General features: G+C 39.9%; 1 protein-coding gene and 1 pseudogene across 2 annotated transcripts in view; both read left to right on the forward strand.

Annotated features, from left to right (window-relative positions):
* LOC133634963 (alpha-(1,3)-fucosyltransferase 7-like) lies at window positions 1-938 on the forward strand (annotated as a pseudogene).
* Window positions 939-7,224: 6,286 nt separating this feature from the next.
* dennd1b (DENN/MADD domain containing 1B) overlaps window positions 7,225-20,223 on the forward strand; it is a 324,363-nt gene continuing 311,364 nt past the window's right edge. For both annotated transcript variants that reach the window (XM_062028406.1, XM_062028407.1), the window contains exons 1-2: window positions 7,225-7,525; window positions 12,489-12,553. In XM_062028406.1, the coding sequence (XP_061884390.1) occupies window positions 7,509-7,525; window positions 12,489-12,553 (82 nt within the window). In that variant the 5' untranslated portion in view covers window positions 7,225-7,508. The remainder of the gene's footprint in view (window positions 7,526-12,488; window positions 12,554-20,223) is intronic.

A 20,223-nucleotide genomic window follows, 5' to 3' on the forward strand; every position in this document is an offset into this window, starting at 1 on the left:
ATGGCCACAGCCAACTTGAAGAGAGGCATCATAAAGGCCAAACGGGACCATCGGAGGAGGATAAAGGACCACCTGGACATTAACAACAGCAGACAGGTGTGTCAGTGAGTACAGCAGGACCACCCATGGACCTGCTAAAGGAGAAGCTGAGCCTCTTTTTTACCCGTTTTGATGTGGCGTCACCGGAGACAACCACACCAGACCTCAGAGCCAACAGCAACTTAATCCTCATTGTTTGGTCAAATTGCCTCTTCCTATGCATCTTCTTTGTTCTAACGCTGGGTCTTCTTTACGGCTGGGTGAGAGGATCCTTGTATTGAGCTGTTTTCTTCTCTGACAACTCAAGCCAACCTTAAGTGACTGTCCTGCTATGGCACTGGACCTTTGAAAATACTTTGGACCTCCACGGGGATGTGTCTACTGCATTCCACACTGCAAAGTCGTGTCGCAGAGGTCCTTATTTTTGGAGACGGACATGTTGGTGTTCCATAACCAAGAGCTGGTGACAGGGAGGGAGGAACTTCCCCTGGAGCTTCGGAGGCCACCAGGCCAGAGGTGGATTTCCCTGGAGACCCCAATGCATAACGGAGACCGGAGCAGATTCGCCGGTGTGTTCAACCTCAGAGACGCAGATGTTACCACACCATACGATTGTTTTTTACCACAAAACTCTGAAGATCCAGTGGAGGATATCCCACAAAATAAACCTAATTTGGTCTGCTGGACTAGAGGGATTTTTTACAAAAGAAGCAAAGTGTACACAAAACTCAGCGCTGTCATTCCTGTAAAGGTCTACAGACACTTGTTGAAAACCTCTTTAGTGTCCAAAGACCTTCTTCCTACATTATCTCGCTGCTACTTCTACGTATTCAGCCTTTGAGAATGCCCTCGCCAAAGATTACATCACTGAAAAACTGTGGAAAATTTCTTACCAATAAGCGACAGTACTCTTTCATCTTTGCAAAGACTTTGCATCTGTGAAAGAACTCAGCGAGTATCTGCAGCTGCTTGCGGGCGACACTGAGTATCTCCTATGAACTGGAAGGTGCAATTGTACAAATATATATGGAGACTGTGTCTAATTTGCTTGCTGTACCCAAGTCTACACTGACCTGGCAGCCTGTGATAACTGCACAAAAATCTCGTAAGTCCAACATATCCAGCCAGGAATATGTTTTGTTTCCCAAAACTGCTGTAGAACTGTTCTATCAAATTCTCAGGGCATTCAATTAATAGCAACTGGACAGTTCAGTTGGTCTTAGAACAGTTTGCCTCTCATCTGAACAGGCTTCATAAGTTAATGCTAATACACTTGTATCTAGATCGATGGGAATATGAGGGAAGTATGGACCTCTCCAGTCAAATTCACTCGCTCAAAATTTGACAGACTAAGCGAGGGAAGTGTGATTTGCAGCAATCATTTTCATGATTCCTGAGGTTGCGACTTGTCCAGGGTGTACCCTGCCTTGCGCCTGAATGCTGCTGGGATAGACACCAGCACCCCCTCGACCGTGAGAGGGACACGCGGTAGTAAAACGGATCACAATGTTATGTCAGACCCACTCGACATCCATTTCTTTCGGTCTCCCCTAGAGGGGGGGGGGTTACCCACATATGCGGTCCTCTCCAAGGTTTCTCATAGTCATTCACCGACGTCCCACTGGGGTGAGTTTTTCCTTGCCCGTATGTGGGCTCTGTACCGAGGATGTCGTTGTGGCTTGTACAGCCCTTTGAGACACTTGTGATTTAGGGCTATATAAATAAACATTGATTGATTGATTGATGTATGGATTTTCATGATTCTGACTTTGAAAAAGAAGGGATTTAGTCAAAGTTTGGGGGGAAAAATAGTACAATATAAATATAGATAAATAATAAATGTTGCTAATTATGTTGCCTTAAAGTAGATCATTTTCAGAACATAGAACATTGGCGTATCTCCAAAACTACATAGGTATTTGTCAGCATGAAGGTTCGGGGTGTGGAGGCATGGGCTTCATTTGGGGACAGTGGAACATGTCCCCTGCATTATTTAGGAGGCACTTTTTAATATCCCAAAATAATGTCATGCTACTAAAAGGAGACAAGTCAAACACTTCTGATAGGCGGAAATCTCCCGCGCAGACTGAATCGTGTCTCTTTAGACCACCCACAAGCTTAATGATTGACTTTCTGGTGCTACCTTCTTGCCAACGTGACAATGATTGACAGCATGCAGCGGCTGACCAATCAACGGTCCGATGGGAGATCAGAGCAAGTTGCCATCATTCACAAGACACATATTCCTGATAGAAATTATTTTAAAATTGTTGCTGTTAAACTAGTGAGTGAGATCATAAACGTTTTCAAACACTGCTTTTGTGACATTAAGGGTGTAGTTTACAGTACATTATATCAAAAACAGAGTTCTGGACGACAGCAAAGACTTACAGTGTGTGGAGCAGCAGACGACGTCCACAAAGTACATCCGTACATGACATGACAATCAACAACAAAATAAGAGCGCAAGACAAGAAGTAAAACACTACACACAGGAAAACACCAAAACACTCAAAATAAGTCACGGTGTGATGTGACAGGTCGTGACAGTACACCTACTTTGAGACAAGAGCTATAGTGATGCATGGTTGGTTATGGTTTGAATTCATATCCAACAATTGCAAGAACAACTTTTTATAGTCAATATCGGCTGCTGAGTTTCATTTTTTTATGTTTTCTGCTAGTGGTGTGCCTCTGGATTTGTTCAATGAAAAAAATGTGCATTGGCTCAAAAATGGTTGAAAAACACTGCCATACACAATCTCAGGAGAGAAGAGAAGCACATCCAAGATTTAATTTCAATTTACCACCACGCAAATACTGCTTGAACATGCGACTTTAGCTGGGAACACGAAAAGGTACCAGCAAAGCCTAAACTGAATTCATGCTCCTCTGAGACGGGTTGGTTTCTGAAAAGAGAGAAGGAAAATCTCCCTCAAGGTGGAAATTGACGTGTCAGGATACAGCAATGGATTATGCCGGCAGGTTTGACTTGAGGGAGTTGGTCCCTTGACAAATAAGTGACTGAGTCTCTTGACAAATAGTTTACATTAACGTCACAGTTTGAGAGCATGAAAGAGAACATGAATGCCTAAAAGTATCGTGGGATGGAAAATCAACCTGCTGCATATGAGAACTGCTTGAAAGGCGGAATAAAGGGCTTCGCTTTACACTTACAGTGCCTCTTAGAGCTCAAATAGAACAAAGCAAACTGCCAGTCTATAAACATTATGTAATGCAGGCCTCTTACATTAATGCAGTTTTATTGACGTTCATCCATTTTTCATTTAGCTCGCCCTTGTTAGGACTACAGGTGAGCTGGAGCCTACCCCAGCTGACTTCGGGGTCGAGGTGGGTTTCGGGAACTTTTGGGCGGAAGTAACATTTTTATAGAAAAAAATGTTTTGTTCCAAGTAAGTTAAAGGGAAGCATTTAAGTCCCATCTTAAAACTCATTTGTATACTCTAGCCTTTAAATAGACACCCCTTTTAGACCAGTTGATCTGCCGTCAACTGGTCTCCTTCGTGGAGAGGGGGGAGCACACATTAGGTGACCACAGATGACGCGCTAGCTGTTCAAAGTCGGGACCCGGGATGGACCACTCATCTGTGCATCAGTTGAGGACGTCTCTGCGCTGCTGACTTGTCTCCACTCAAGATGATCTCCTGCTGGCCCCACTATGGACTGGACTCTCACACTATTAACTAGAGCCACTATGGACTGGACTCTCACACTATTAACTAGATCCACAATGGACTGGACTCTCACACTATTAACTAGATCCACTATGGACTGGACTCTCACACTATTAACTAGATCCACTATGGACTGGACTCTCACACTATTAACTAGATCCACTATGGACTGGACTCTCACACTATTAACTAGATCCACAATGGACTGGACTCTCACACTATTAACTAGATCCACTATGGACTGGACTCTCACACTATTAACTAGATCCACTATGGACTGGACTCTCACACTATTAACTAGATCCACTATGGACTGGACTCTCACACTATTAACTAGATCCACTATGGACTGGACTCTCACACTATTAACTAGATCAACTATGGACTGGACTCTCACACTATTAACTAGATCCACAATGGACTGGACTCTCACACTATTATGTTAGATCCACAATGGACTGGACTCTCACACTATTAACTAGATCCACAATGGACTGGACTCTCACACTATTAACTAGATCCACTATGGACTGGACTCTCACACTATTAACTAGATCCACTATGGACTGGACTCTCACACTATTAACTAGATCCACTATGGACTGGACTCTCACACTATTAACTAGATCCACTATGGACTGGACTCTCACACTATTAACTAGATCCACTATGGACTGGACTCTCACACTATTAACTAGATCCACAATGGACTGGACTCTCACACTATTAACTAGATCCACTATGGACTGGACTCTCACACTATTAACTAGATCCACTATGGACTGGACTCTCACACTATTAACTAGATCCACTATGGACTGGACTCTCACACTATTAACTAGATCCACTATGGACTGGACTCTCACACTATTAACTAGATCCACTATGGACTGGACTCTCACACTATTAACTAGATCCACTATGGACTGGACTCTCACACTATTAACTAGATCCACAATGGACTGGACTCTCACACTATTAACTAGATCCACTATGGACTGGACTCTCACACTATTAACTAGATCCACTATGGACTGGACTCTCACACTATTAACTAGATCCACTATGGACTGGACTCTCACACTATTAACTAGATCCACTATGGACTGGACTCTCACACTATTAACTAGATCAACTATGGACTGGACTCTCACACTATTAACTAGATCCACAATGGACTGGACTCTCACACTATTATGTTAGATCCACAATGGACTGGACTCTCACACTATTAACTAGATCCACAATGGACTGGACTCTCACACTATTAACTAGATCCACTATGGACTGGACTCTCACACTATTAACTAGATCCACTATGGACTGGACTCTCACACTATTAACTAGATCCACTATGGACTGGACTCTCACACTATTAACTAGATCCACTATGGACTGGACTCTCACACTATTAACTAGATCCACTATGGACTGGACTCTCACACTATTAACTAGATCCACAATGGACTGGACTCTCACACTATTAACTAGATCCACTATGGACTGGACTCTCACACTATTAACTAGATCCACTATGGACTGGACTCTCACACTATTAACTAGATCCACTATGGACTGGACTCTCACACTATTAACTAGATCAACTATGGACTGGACTCTCACACTATTAACTAGATCCACAATGGACTGGACTCTCACACTATTATGTTAGATCCACAATGGACTGGACTCTCACACTATTATGTTAGATCCACTATGGACTGGACTCTCACACTATTAACTAGATCAACTATGGACTGGACTCTCACACTGTTAACTAGATCCACAATGGACTGGACTCTCACACTATTATGTTAGATCCACTATGGACTGGACTCTCACACTATTAACTAGATCAACTATGGACTGGACTCTCACACAATTAACTAGATCCACAATGGACTGGACTCTCACACTATTATGTTAGATCCACTATGGACTGGACTCTCACACTATTAACTAGATCCACTATGGACTGGACTCTCACACTATTAACTAGATCCACTCGACGTCCATTGCACCGGTCGCCCAGGGGGTTGGGGGTCCCCACATCTGCGGTCCCCTCCAAGGAATGTGTTGAAGGTCGAATGGTCTGAATAGGTATAAAAATGTGGAAATGGTGAAAGTTTGAAAAATGGCCAATTCATTTTGAATGGGAAAAATATCCCGGAAAACCTGGAATTCTGGGAAATCTGGGAATCTTTGGAATTTTTCAAGGGAAAGCTTGCGATTCACAAATAGGCTGAACAGTTTGAAGTTGGAATGGTTTGAAAATCGGGTGAAAAATGACATATATATATATATATATATATATATATATATATATATATATATATATATATATGGCTGGGGAGAGGGAAGGCTGGGCTTCCCTGCTTAGGCTGTTGCCCCCGCGACCCGACCTCATATAAGCGGAAGAAGATGGATGGATGGATGGATGAATTTTGGTGTAGAAAACCATATGTGTGAATGCTTTGTAGCACCCACACAATAAATAAATTAAATTAAATGTAAAAGTATTTACGTATGTATAAAAATGGGCTTATCTAAAACAACTTAGATCCCTTCAATAAAGAAAGTAATTTAAGGTTTTTCTACTTTTAACCATGTTCCAAGATTTTATTATAATTTGAAATGATTGAACCAATCTGAAAATGTAGGTCTTAATTACAGAAATCGACTATATATATATATATATATATATATATATATATATATATATATATATATATATATATATATATATATATATATATATATATATATATATATATATATATATATATATATATATATATATATGTATGTATATGTATATATATACTATATGGCCTGCTCAGTGGCCTAGTGGTTAGAGTGTCTACCCTCAGATCGGTAGGTTGTGAGTTCAAACCCCGGTTGGAATTGGGGGTTAAATCACCAAAAATGATTCCCGGGGCTGCTCACTGCTCCCCTCACCTCCCAGGGGGTGAACAAGGGGATGGGTCAAATGCAGAGGACAAATTTCACCACACCTAGTGTGTGTGTGACAATCATTGGTACTTTAACTTTTTTTAAGTGTTCACATTTTGCTTTATATTTATTATTTTACTTATTTTTTGTCTGGTTTTGTATTTGTTTTGTATCATCCCGTGAGGTGTATATTTTTTTTTTGTTCGGTTTGTACTTCATGAAGTTTTTGAACTTGTCGTTTTTTTTGTGTGTTTTTTGTTTGTTTTCATATAAGATTTTCTTCATCCTGTTCCTTCTCAAGCATAGGTGTGTAAATAAGTGTTTTGTTGTTAGAGTTTAATTGTCTATTGATCAAAAGTGCACATCAATGAAGGAGATAAATAAAAAATGAATGAATGACTAATGTGTAGCTTGCGATATAAAATTATTAACAAACATTTCTCGGTTGTTATGTCCGACAGTGGAAAAAGTTTGGACACCCCTGGTGTAGCGACTCAGCAAAGTGCTGCGTTGACGTAATGACGTCACCGAGGGTCTGACAGCACTTCCGGAGTGATGTTTGTTGTGGGAAATAACCACCGTGCGACTCGCCTGTGACTGGGCCCACGCTAACGGAACAAGGACTGAACTACAACCGTTACGCTGCGTCCGGAGCACGTAGCGGCTTTTTTTTTTAAACCAATAACACGCCAGCGGAACGGGGCCCAGGGACCGGGACCACGACGCAGGGGCGGCGGGGAGAGGGGACATTCTTGTCGGATAGCCGAGTAGCAGAAGCCACCGACAGACAGCACGGAGCTGTCGCGATGCGGTAACTAAAACATGGACAGCAGAATCAAGTAAGCTCGCTATAACGCTGTCATTTGTGAGAGATGTTAGCGGGAACATGCTAGAAGAAGACAGGCTCTAGTGGGGAGTGGATTTAACAGACAGGCCAGCTGGCGCGGCGGCTTCTGGGTCAAGTCTGCTGCTCTTAGCAGCCCTGCTAACTCCATAAAACATGACAACATGTTCACTATAACAAGGCAGCAGAGGAAATGTAACGAGACAAAGTTGCAATGTTGACTCTAATAACACAAATAATACCTGTTTTTTTCTTTAAAGCGGTCATTGCTCAAAAAGTAATAATGAATGAAAATCACTGTTATGAATTATTGACCTATTCCAGGCTCCAATTATTTCACGTCAAATATTCCACTTTGAAATGTTTTTTTGGGGGAAATATTGCATATTTGTGTTATTGCCATATGAAAAACAAAGATGTGTTGGGAGTATTAATAGATAATAAAATGAACTGGAAATCTACTATACAAAATATACAACATAAGGTGGCAAGAAACATTTCAATAATAACAGGGGTTAGTGCAGTGGTTCTTAACCTTGTTGGAGGTACCGAACCCCAGCAGTTTCATATGTGCATTCACCGAACCCTTCTTAAGTGAAAAAAATATATATATATTTTCTTCAAATTCAAGACAAAGTTCTATGTTTTTTTTACCCCTTATTATGGGGAACATATTCTAAGTATCAAAGACTTAAGTTAGAGTTATTTGGACACTAGGGGAACATATTCTAAGTAATAAAGACTCAATTTAGAGTTATTTGGTTAGGGTCAGGGTTATAATAAGGCCATGCCGAATAAGGCATTAATAAGTACTTAATAATGACTAGTTAAGAGCCAATATGTTACTAATTTGCATGTTAATAAGCAACTAATTAATGGTGAATATGCTCCCCATACTGAAGTGTTAACCTTGTTTTTTTTTACTGGTGCATAAAATGAACCGTGCATGAACATCACCTTGTTCAAACAACAAAACCAACACAGTGCATAAGCTTACAACAAACTACACACCTGCAAATCAGTGTGACTTCTGCTGTTGCCGTATCCGTAATACGGCGATAGGGAGAAGTTTGTATTTACACAATGAGTCGGGTGTGTTTTGACCTCCGCCGAACCCCTGAGGCCGACTCACCGAACCCCTAGGGTTCGATCGAACCCAGGTTAAGAACCACTGGGTTAGTGCATGTGTCTCACAATACGGAGGTCCTGAGTAGTCCTGAGTTCAATCCTGGGCTTGGGATCTTTCTGTGTGGAGTTTGCATGTTCTCCCCGTGACTGCGTGGGTTCCCTCCGGGTACTCCGGCTTCCTCCCACCTCCAAAAACATGCACCTGGGGATAGGTTGATTGGCAACACTAAATTGGCCCTAGTGTGTGAATGTGAGTGTGAATTAGGGCTGGGCGATACAGCCTTTTATTAATATCTCAATATTTTTAGGCCATGTCACGATACACGATATATATCTCAATATTTTGCCTTAGCCTTGAATTAACACTTGATGCATATAATCAGAGCAGTATGATGATTTTATGTGTCTACATTAAAACATTCTTGTTCATACTGCATTAATATATGCTCATTTTAAACTTTCATGCAGAGAGGGAAATCACAACTAAGTCAATTGACCAAAACTGTATTTATTAAACAGTTATTAAGCAGTGGCACAAACATGCATGGCATTTCCAAAACAGAAAGTGCAAGATTGTCAGAGACATTTTAAAACAAGCTATAAGTGCACTTTTGTGAATGATGTCACTAAGATGACATATCAAAACAACACTAAATTAAAGTGTACTTTTTGTACAGAACACCACTACAATAGTTTAAAACAAATAAAGTGCACTTTTGTGCATGATGTCACACAAGATATTTCAATAACTGTCAAATAAAAATGAGCTGCATAATAGGTTCCTGCGGACGTTATCTCCTTCTGTTGTTTTTTTTTTCATACGGTGTTGATCTGGAAATAGTTGCTTCGGCATTTTGTTGGTGTGGCACCGAACGAAGATGTTGACATGCAGTTTCAAGCACTCCTCATTCTCTAGCGGGTGACTTTTCAAATGATGCTACATTAGCAGTGGTGCTACATTTTGTAGCAACGCTTTTGTCGCATAAATGTTGAACATTTTCCCGCTTGAAGCCAAACCACCGCCAGACGATGGATCCCGTGCTGTTTTTCTTGGTAATTAATTCTTCCTCCATTTGTTACCAGATTCGCACCTTCTTTCTCTCGTATTACCACTAGCACCTCACCGTTAGGATCACAGCTAACGTTACCATGTCGCTACCTGTCTGCTCCGTGGGAGCGTGTGACGTTGCACACGTGACGTGTGTAAGAAGGTGCGCTTGGTTTACGTCTCTGTGAGAAGGAGAGACAAGAAAGAGTGGGAAACGCACGCAGTGTGATGGCCGCAGCTAAAAGCATCTGCGTGAGAACGTATACTCGAATATCACGATATAGTCATTTTCTATATCGCACAGAGACAAACCCGCAATATATCGATATATCGCCCAGCCCTAGTGTGAATGTTGTCCGTCTATCTGTGTTGGCCCTGTGATGAGGGATCGACTTGTCCAGGGTGTACCCCGCCTTCCGCCCGAATGCAGCTGAGAAAGGCTCCAGCACCCCCCGCAACCCCAAAAGGGACAAGCGGTAGAACATGGATGGATGGACGTCCTGGGCCAAAAATCACTTCATATTCCAGGGTTTCCCACACATTCATTTATTTGTTGCGGCCCGCCACAAAAGAATTAAGGCCGCCACAAAAAAAAAAATATATATATTTTTTAAAATATTTTAATTTAAATTTTTTGTTTTTTTTTGTTTTTTTGTGTGTAATGTCAAGCTTCTCAGGCAAATCATATAGTTGATGTAGATGCCCATATCGGCTGTTCAGATTTACTTTACAAAAGAGAAGTGTAGGATCAAGATTTTTGGAGCTCTTTGTTCAGATGTTTGATGAAGCTTTGTGTCTATCTACCACCACTACTGTTTTCTGTTTATTTGTTACTGACTGTGGCAGGACATCTCTGCCTCTGTTTCACTTTATGTTGCTGGTAAATAATATGGTTGTTGTAGTAGTAGGCTAAAGTTAAATTATTTAGTATGCACTAATTAAAGGGGCAGAGCTTTAAGGGGAATTTTAGCTTTTATATTTTTACAAGATATATTTTTTGTAAGAACCACAATTAATAAATATATTTCAGTGAATAAATTATTGTTCAAATCTGTATATAAATATGTACATAAAGTGTTGTAATTATATTGTAAAATAGATGGATGGATGGATGGATGGACGTTTAAAACAAAACTGTTATTATTAATTAGTAAGTATACATTTTTTGAGCCTTTTTAGAGAAAATCATATCATTGTAGTAAATTATGCAAATTACTCGAGGATGTCGTGGTGACCACGCCCATAGCCACGCCCATAGCCACGCCCCCACATCCACAGGTATCTTGGCAGTTTATGGGAAACACTGTATTCTTTACTCCAGTGTTTTTCAACCTTTTTTGAGCCTAGGCACATTTTTTGCGTTGAAAAAATCTGGAGGCACACCACTAGCAGAAATCATAACAAACAACAACTCAGTTGACAGTAAAAAGTCGTCGTCGCAATTGTTGGATATGACTTTAAACTATAACCAAGCATGCATCATTATAGCTCTTGTCTCAAAGTAGGTGTACTGTCACCACCTGTCACATCACGCCGTGACTTATTTTGACTTTTTTGCTGTTTTCCTGTGTGTAGTGTTTTAGTTCTAGTCTCGCACTCCTATTTTGGTGGCTTTTTCTCTTTTTTTTGGTATTTTCCTGTAGCAGTTTCATGTCTTCCTTTGAGCGACATTTCCTGCACCTACTTTGTTTTAGCAATCAAGAATATTTCAGTTGTTTTTATCCTTCTTAGTGGGGACATTGTTGATTGTCATGTCATGTTCGGATGTACATTGTGGACACCGTCTTTGCTCCACAGTAAGTCTTTGCTGTCGTCCAGCATTATAAATGATAAATGGGTTATACTTGTATAGCGCTTTTCTACCTTCAAGGTACTCAAAGCGCTTTGACAGTATTTCCACATTCACCCATTCACACACACATTCACACTGATGGAGGGAGCTGCCATGCAAGGCGCTACCAGCACCCATCAGGAGCAAGGGTGAAGTGTCTTGCCCAAGGACACAACGGACGTGACTAGGATGGTAGAAGGTGGGGATTGAACCCCAGTAACCAGCAACCCTCCGATTGCTGGCACAGCCACTCTACCAACTTCGCCACGCCGTCGCATTCTGTTTTTGTTTACTTTGTAGCCAGTTTAGTTTTAGTTTTGTTCTGCATAGCCTTCCTTAAGCTTCAATGCCTTTTCTTAGGGGCACTCACCTTTTGTTTATTTTTGGTTTAAGTATTAGACACCTTTTTACCTGCGCACTGCCTCCTGCTGTTTCCGACATCTACAAAGCAATTAGCTACCGGCTGCCACCTACTAATATAGAAGAGTATTACACGGTTACTCTGCCGAGCTCTAGACAGCACATACACTCAACAACGGCACGTTATTTGCAGACTATAGATACTGGTTTGCAAAAAATATTTTTAACCCAAATAGGTGAAATTAGATAATCTCCCACGGCACACTTGTGTGGTTGAAAAACACTGGTCTACAAAGATACAAATAATTGCTATTGTGACATCCAGTGGACACATTTAGAACAGCAGTTTCTTTCATTCAAAAATTTCAGGTTAAGTGTTATACTTAGTGAACTCATCCCACGGGCCAGATAAAACCTGTTCGCGTGCCTGTCAAAATGGCGCCTGCATGCTTTATTTTTCAGTGTGTGGCCCCTTAGTGGTAAATGTTTGGACCCCCCTGCTTTAAGGCATGATTCATCGATCAACTCGAGTGTTTTGGATGCTGATAAAAAATGTTTACACAAATCATGACCACCTCTCTTGTTTTTTAGGGAGAACCCAGAGAGAACTTTTGATCTGGTGGTACAAGTAACATCTCCAGTATCTAAAAATGAGGGTAAGTGGTGTTTTTATTATCCCTGGTAATCTGCTTTTGAGGAGTGTGACCTGATTTTATGTATTTAAAACTTGCCTGATCTTACGACTGGTTCTGGTATAGTCATGTGTTTCCATTTTTATGCATCTATTTGGCAACTTTATTTACTCTTGTGCAAATATGATTACCAACTGTGTATTAAAAACCATCACTTTGTGTTAATTTTGTTGACTAACAAATGTTCTTTTAGTTATCGTCAACGACCTATTTTCCCCTAACTCAAACAATTCTTGTGAATTTAGTTTTTGAGATGCTCTTTAAAAACCTCATTAAAAGTGTTTTTTAAGACATTCTCAAAGATGGTTTGTCCTTTATACTTTATAATTTAGTCGACCAAATTTACTAAGTCGACTAAAATGTGAGGAATTTAGTCGACTAATCAATCAATTTAGATGATTAAAATATGACTAAAACTAAAAGTCATTTTCGTCAAAAGACTGGACAAAAACTACATTTAAAAACTGCTGTCAAAATTAACACTAGTGACGATAAATAAGACGAACATTTTTAGTCAACAAAATTTACACTGCTGAAGAGGCACCATTCTCATATTTTATAAAATTGTGCCAGAGATAAGGTATGACGTATTAATAGAATTAATATTAATAAGTACTTTGGTATGATTCAGTTTTCAATGAAAATTATCGCCAAAATATAACCCCGATTTTAATATACAGTCTCGGTTAGTGAGTTTGTTTTGAGTGCGGCTGCATAATAAGCCACTACGGGGTTAAAAAAAGTTGCAAGTGTCAGCACTTTGATAAAGAAGGTGAAAGACACAATCGTAAAGAAAGAATCTGTCGCAAAGTAGAAAAGTAGTGTTCTCTTTAATTAATACCTTATTAATAAAAGGATTTGTGCACATCAAATAATTATAAACCTTAAGTGTCCTCTTTTACGATAAAAAAAAATTGTTTTGAAATACAAATAGTTGTATTCATAAACATGATTATAGTCTTTTCAGATTTATTAAAAACTTATTCTGTCTGTTTCAGTTTCATTTAACAACTAGGTCCGTGAGTTTATCAAAGTGCGGTCAATCACAATTTTTTCAACATTTTAATTTAAAACAGTAATACTAACATTATGGAGTTTTACTGCGGTTATCTGGAGTTTTGGGGAAGGTGGAGTTACCCCTCAGTCATCATTGCTCCCAGGTCCGCTCTGACCCGGGGTGGTAGTACCTGTCAGGGTCCCAGCTATGGGTTGAATAGCATTTCAAAGACCTCAACGGTGGAAGTGGCGGAGGATGACACTGCATGTCACAACGGCACTGAAGGCGGATGAAGGCTGCAACAGAGGGTGGTCTCCAGTCGTCATGGATCCATGCCACTGGATCAAGGCCCCTCTCTGCCAAGGACCGTGTGGTGGCTGCAGGCGCATCAGTCTCCCCACGCTAAAAGACAATCCATCCATTCTGAGGACAGTCATACTCGACTACGAGTGACTGCCGATGATGATGATGATGAGCATTATTACCGATTATTGTTACATCCCCAATATTACATATCACCTTCAACCCCCAGGGTTACTAGCGCCGCCATTTGAGAACCGCTGTACTAGAGTACGGTATGTCATGTCATTGGATTCATTTAATCATTTAGGGCAAGGCTATTAAACTGGCGCCCTGGGGGGCAAATTTGTCCAGGGAATGACATCATACTGGCCCCCGATTTCAGTTGAAACAGACAAACCTTTTTTCTAAAAGCACTAGAGTGCTCCTTTTGTGTAGAGGAATTTGGACAACTGTAAACACATTGGCAGTTCCTTGAATTGACATTTTAACCTTGCTAAACATCGAACACTGGGGTCCAAACTTGTGATGTACATAACAGAGGAGTTCCTCAAGGCATCCCTTGTAGTCCTCTTTTTTTTTGGCAGCTAAATTTGTTTTGTAATGTGATTTATGTAACTAAGGTGTTGCTGTAGCTTGTTTACTTCAGATGCAGTCAGTAGTCATTTTTTCAACTTCTTTAGTTATACTAGTGGTGTTCCTCAAAGTTCTATTTTATGTCCTCTCTTTTTCATCATTTATGCTATCCAACTGGTTCCGCCTGAGTTCAGTTCAAAAAACTTGTGCAAAGTTCACATTTTTGCAGAAGGTCCTTAAAAAAGCAAAGCGCTCCTGTATCTGACAAAAAAAAATGGTTCTCCGGAATATATAAAATAAAAATAATGGCAAAAGGAGGTCCCCACGGTCCTTAGCTTTCTGGAAATGTGCCCCCCCCCAAAACTATTTTGTTGAATATCCCTGTAAGGCACAAGCGGTACAAAATGGATGGATCCCTGATTTAGGGGCTTAGGTAGAGTTACTGACACAGCAGTTAAAGGTTGCATTTACTCAAGTTTTTTCATGAGTGGAATGCCTCGATGACTATTTCTGGTATAATTACAGTAATCGTTAGACTGCAGTCAGGTAGTTGTCATGTAGTGTTGGCAGTGCACTCGCAAGTTACTCTAAGCAACCCCACCACATAACTAAAATTTGCTTGCTGCGGGGGTTCCTTTTGTGTAGAAAGCGAGGTCAAGCTGACAATGTGCAATGTCCGAGATGTTTATTGCTTGAATTAAATATTAGTGCTGTGCATTCTTCTTCCTCGTCTACACTTAGCTGCTTGTAAGATAACGAGCCCCGGCCTTTCTCAGTGCACCCTGACCTCCCGAAGATTGTTTTGGAAAGATCACGCTTGGGTCAGCAAGTTGTATTAACTGTGGCGCTATCTGCAGTGGTCAAGCATTCCAGCGGTCACGGCCAGGACAAAAGATGGTTAGGCGAGCCTGGAAAGAGAATGCTGCCAACATGAAGATGGGAAATAAAAGCACCCATATTTTATATTTTAATATGTCCTATTATAAAAAGTACCCTGTTCACCCACAAGTCAAATATCATACACAGACATTTTCATTGCATATTACACCAGTTGTCTTACTTTGTGTGCTAAGTTTTGACATTAAGGAAGTGTTACACAGACAGTTGTGTAGCTGCCTCTCAGAAGTAGAGAGAGTAAGCTGAAAGTTGTCCTTGGATGTAGCTCCCATCCATTTTTTAAAGCAAACTCATAAACCACCAGCCTGTGCTGTAATAACCAACTTCCTTTACGTATGATTCAGGGTCAGGCTCATATCCGGACTCGTGCTCCCTGGAGCACAGCTACACAGCAGTGTTTGCACGCCTTGCGGGTCAGGCTAAACGTATGCCTTCAGCTCAGTCATTGGACCCGAGGCTGTGAACTCAGACCTGATTGAATATAAAATGTACCTGTAGTCAGGGGTGGTTTTCTAGACCTGTCTTGCAACTAGGGATGCAATGATACTACATGTTTAATATACAATCATAGTCCTAGTAATAATCACATAATTCCCGATTGTTACGCATTGATTGATTCCACAACAAAAAGTCTATTAAATCACAATTATATTATATGACAATTGTGGAAATAAACTTGTCAAAGGTGCCGCTAGCCTCGAAGCTCATTGAAATGACCATGCTGGTGTGTACAGGATGTAAACAGGATGTGACGAAGAGGGCTCCTCCCCTTCAAAATGGCTGTGCTCGAGTGTACAGGAAGTGATGTCATCTATATGGCAACCCCCTTTTAGCTTCAAGCGGCATGCAAAATGTTTGAATGAATGAATGAATAAAGCGTGCGTACCCCGAGACATGGTTCGTACACAGAGGCATATTTGGCGCGATGTAAAGGTTCATTAACATAAAATGTCGCAAATAGAGGCGTTCGTAAATTGAGGTTCCACTGTAGTTATAATAATAATAATAAGTATTATTAATATAAAACTTAAGTTTCACTTAATTGATCCACCTAGGGAACATGTTACTCAGGCAGATGATATTGAGTATATCATCTGCCTGAGTTGCCAATTGGTATTGTCATTAAATTTAATCCATGCCTATTTATTCCTTTTTAATCGGTTTTATGCTGTGTTAATAAGTGGAATGCACATAGTTAGATCCCATGGTATAGTGATGTTATTCTACAAGCTCCTGGTGTTATGTTAGTGTTTTACACTTTCTATGTTTAAGGAAAACTGCACTTTTTGAATTGTGCCTTTTGTTCACTATCATTATGAAAAAACATAATGACGGAAGTAATTTTTTTTCAAATGCATTCTAACTTGTAAACGTAAATAAAATCAGCTTACAGCAGAGCCAACGAGGGTCCATTTTTCCGCCCATAATACCCAATAAAAAAAAATCCAAAAAGCGCCAACAATACTCCATCTACATTTCATGACTTGAATATTAACCAAGTATTAGTGATATTGTTATTATAAGCGCTAACACAGACAAACTATTTATAGCGACGGCGTGATCACGAGCTTGTCTGCCAATGTTGAGATTATCGAGTGGTAAGGTGCTTCATTGCTTCCTTTGCTCGTCAAACTTTGTTCTATGTCATAAATAATGCTCCTCACCTGGAATGTAGAAAAATGTGGACGTATTCCGACAAGTAGGTACACTTTGACAGCCAATTTAGACCCAGAAATGGCCAGAACGACACAAAAAGGCTGGCTCCACCCCACTTTTCTGCGTGAGGATTATGAATAATTTTTAGTCTAAAAAGGGAATATAACAAGATTCTATCAGTCGGCATCCTAATGATAGCAGACATTGCATGGTAAGTGATGTTTTATTATGTTTGTTGGCTCTTATGAAGTCTGCAGTGGGTAATAATCAGTGATGTAGTGGGGGGGAAAAAGTGATCGTTGTGATGCGTTTTTCTCATTAATGCGCAGCGTATGCTTAAAATGATCAAAATACGTAAATATTAAATGTTATTATTAATGTGCCCGTTACTACATTACATATAGACTTATAGTATATGTACAAAACCTTAATGGATGCTTTTTTAAGAGCTTTTATAGGCAGAATAGAGCGACTTCCATAGGCTCCATTGTAAGCTGACTTTTGATCACATTTATTTCCTATTTTTTTTTTTTTTTAAATACATCCGTCGTCATGTCTTTTATAATGATTGTGAACGACAGGCAAAATCCCCCAAAAAGTGCAGTTCCCCCTTAACTTACTATTCCAAGAGTTTATTCAACACAGACAAGAAGAAACAATGGCTAACATTAAATGGTCACTGAATAACACCTTTGACAGGAGGACTTGTTGCTGTTAGTTGACACAGAACTGACTCAACGCTGTGCTAATGATTGTAAGTGACATTGTTTATATTTAACTCCTTACCAACTCACTTTTCCTTAAAATAACTTGCCACTAACATAATTTAACTCCGTTATTGTGTCTTACCTTTACTTTAGCGTGTACCATATTGGACGTATTAGACCGTTTTGCCAATATGTGAGCCATCATCTTCAATGACTCCCTAGTTATTTTTTAAGTACCTGAAATGTTCCCACACTGCTGACTTCAGCTTTTTTGGGGTAGGAAAAGTTTGTTGCTTTGTGCTGTCGCCATTTTTTTTTACACTAATGTAGCATACTCGTCTTTCAATAACTTGCACCACTGGTGCAACCCTGTTTTCGTTCCGTGCAGGTTGTGCCCAAAATAACGCACCGGCATAATGTCCGTTTATAGCGAGTGAGGACGACTGAAACACACAGTGTAGTGGAGCCTTTGCGATTAAATAACCGTGATGTCTTTAATCACCTTTAATAGTAAAACCGGTTAACCGTTACATCCATACCTCTGGTGCTAATGTGTGCGTTTAAATTTACATTACGACCCAACCAATTCTGATGACTTATCTGGCTTATTCTTTGTGCCAGCACTTTTAAAGGGCTACTGCACTTTCTTTTGGGAGTTTTACCTCTCGTTCACAACCACTATGAAAGACGTGACGACGGTTGTATTTTTTTTTTTAATGCATTCTAACACGTAAATAAAAGTCTGCTTACAACGGAGCCAATGGGATGTCCTCTAATCGTCCCATAAAACCCAATATAAACCATCCAAAAAGTGCCAACAATACTCCATTTACATGTCGTGACTTGAATATTAACCAAGTATTAGTAATATTGTTAACGCAGACAAACTATTTAATATCTGTGTTGTGATCAGGAGCTTGTGTGCCAATGCTGACATGATCGACTGATTAGCTATTTCCTCATTTCTTTGCTTGTCAAACTATTGTAGATCTTAATTCATGCCTCTCACCTGGATAATCGAAGAACAAGGATGTAATCCGACAAGTTGGTACATTTTGACAGCCAATTTATACTCTGAATGACGAGAACGACACGGAAAGACACTTGGTTCCACCCCCCTTTTCTACGCGAGGATTATTTGTCGTTTTTCATCTAAATGGGAATATATAAACATCCTAGTAGTCGGCATCCTAATGACAGCAGACTTTATACAGTAAGGGATATTTTAATATGTTTGTTGGCTCTCATAAAGTCTGCATTGAATAATAATCAGTGTTAGTGTTGAAAAAAAAAAAGCGAACATTGTGATGCGTTTTTAAAATTAAAGTGCTGCATATGCTTAAAATGCAATTTATTTATTTATTTTTACCTTTTTTTCCCCAATATACGTAAATATCAAATGTTATTATAAATGTGCCCGTTATCACATTACATATATACTTACATCATGTATATAAAACCCTAATGGAGGTGTTTGGATGTTTCTTTAAGAACATAAGCAGAATAGAGTTGCTCCCATAGGGTCCATTGTAAGCAGACTTTGATTTCATTTATTTATTATTAAAAAAAATACATCTGTCGTCGTGTCTTTCGTAAGGATTGTGAATGATAGGCAAAATTCCAAAAAAAAGTGCAGTTCCCCTGCAAGGTTTTACTGTCACTGCTCTGTGGAGCTCGTTTTTGTCAGAAGCACAAAGGGTTAAAATCAGTGAGTCATAACCAGACAGGCTTTGGTAATGATGTGAAACTTATTTTGTGCTTAAAAGGTCAACGGCTTCTTTCACTAAAAAGAACCACTTCACTTTTACAGGTAGTCTAATTTCCCTCCATGATCTCACTGAGACAAATATGATACATTACTATACAGCAGAGGTGTGGACTCGAGTCACATGACTTGGACTCGAGTCAGACTCGAGTCATGAATTTGATGACTTTAGACTCGACTTGACAAAATGTAAAGAGACTTGCAACTCGACTTAGACTTTAACATCAATGACTTGTGACTTCACTTGGACTTGAGCCTTTTGACTTGACATGACTTGCTACTTTCCCCAAAACCTAAAGTTTAAAAAGTTATTTGGGAGCGCTCCGTAGCTTTCATTTTGTACGTGTCTGTCTATCAGCGTGTGTGCTGCGTGTCAGCGTGTGTGCTCTCAGTACAACAGCCAATCAAATTAGATCTACATTGTTTTCATCACACAGCATTCAGCCAATCAAATTGCAGGACAACCAATGAACAAGAGTTGTCAAACAACGCGCCAGTGAGAAAGATTTATACCAAAGTTGGTTTCGTTCGGGTATAAAAACTACGACTTGGTCAACAAAAAACGAATTGCCGTATGCAAATCACGCAGTTCGAATATTACAGAAGGAGACGCAACAACTTCCAACTTCGTTCGACATTTGAAGTTGCACAAAGAAGGGTAAGTTTTGAATGTAAGATAACGTTTATTGGCTAAGTAACATGACTTTTATTTGCTGTGTAGTTAAATCAGTGAGGC

Source organism: Entelurus aequoreus, linkage group LG19 (assembly GCF_033978785.1).
Source record: "Entelurus aequoreus isolate RoL-2023_Sb linkage group LG19, RoL_Eaeq_v1.1, whole genome shotgun sequence".
Classification (NCBI taxonomy): Eukaryota; Metazoa; Chordata; class Actinopteri; order Syngnathiformes; family Syngnathidae; genus Entelurus; species Entelurus aequoreus.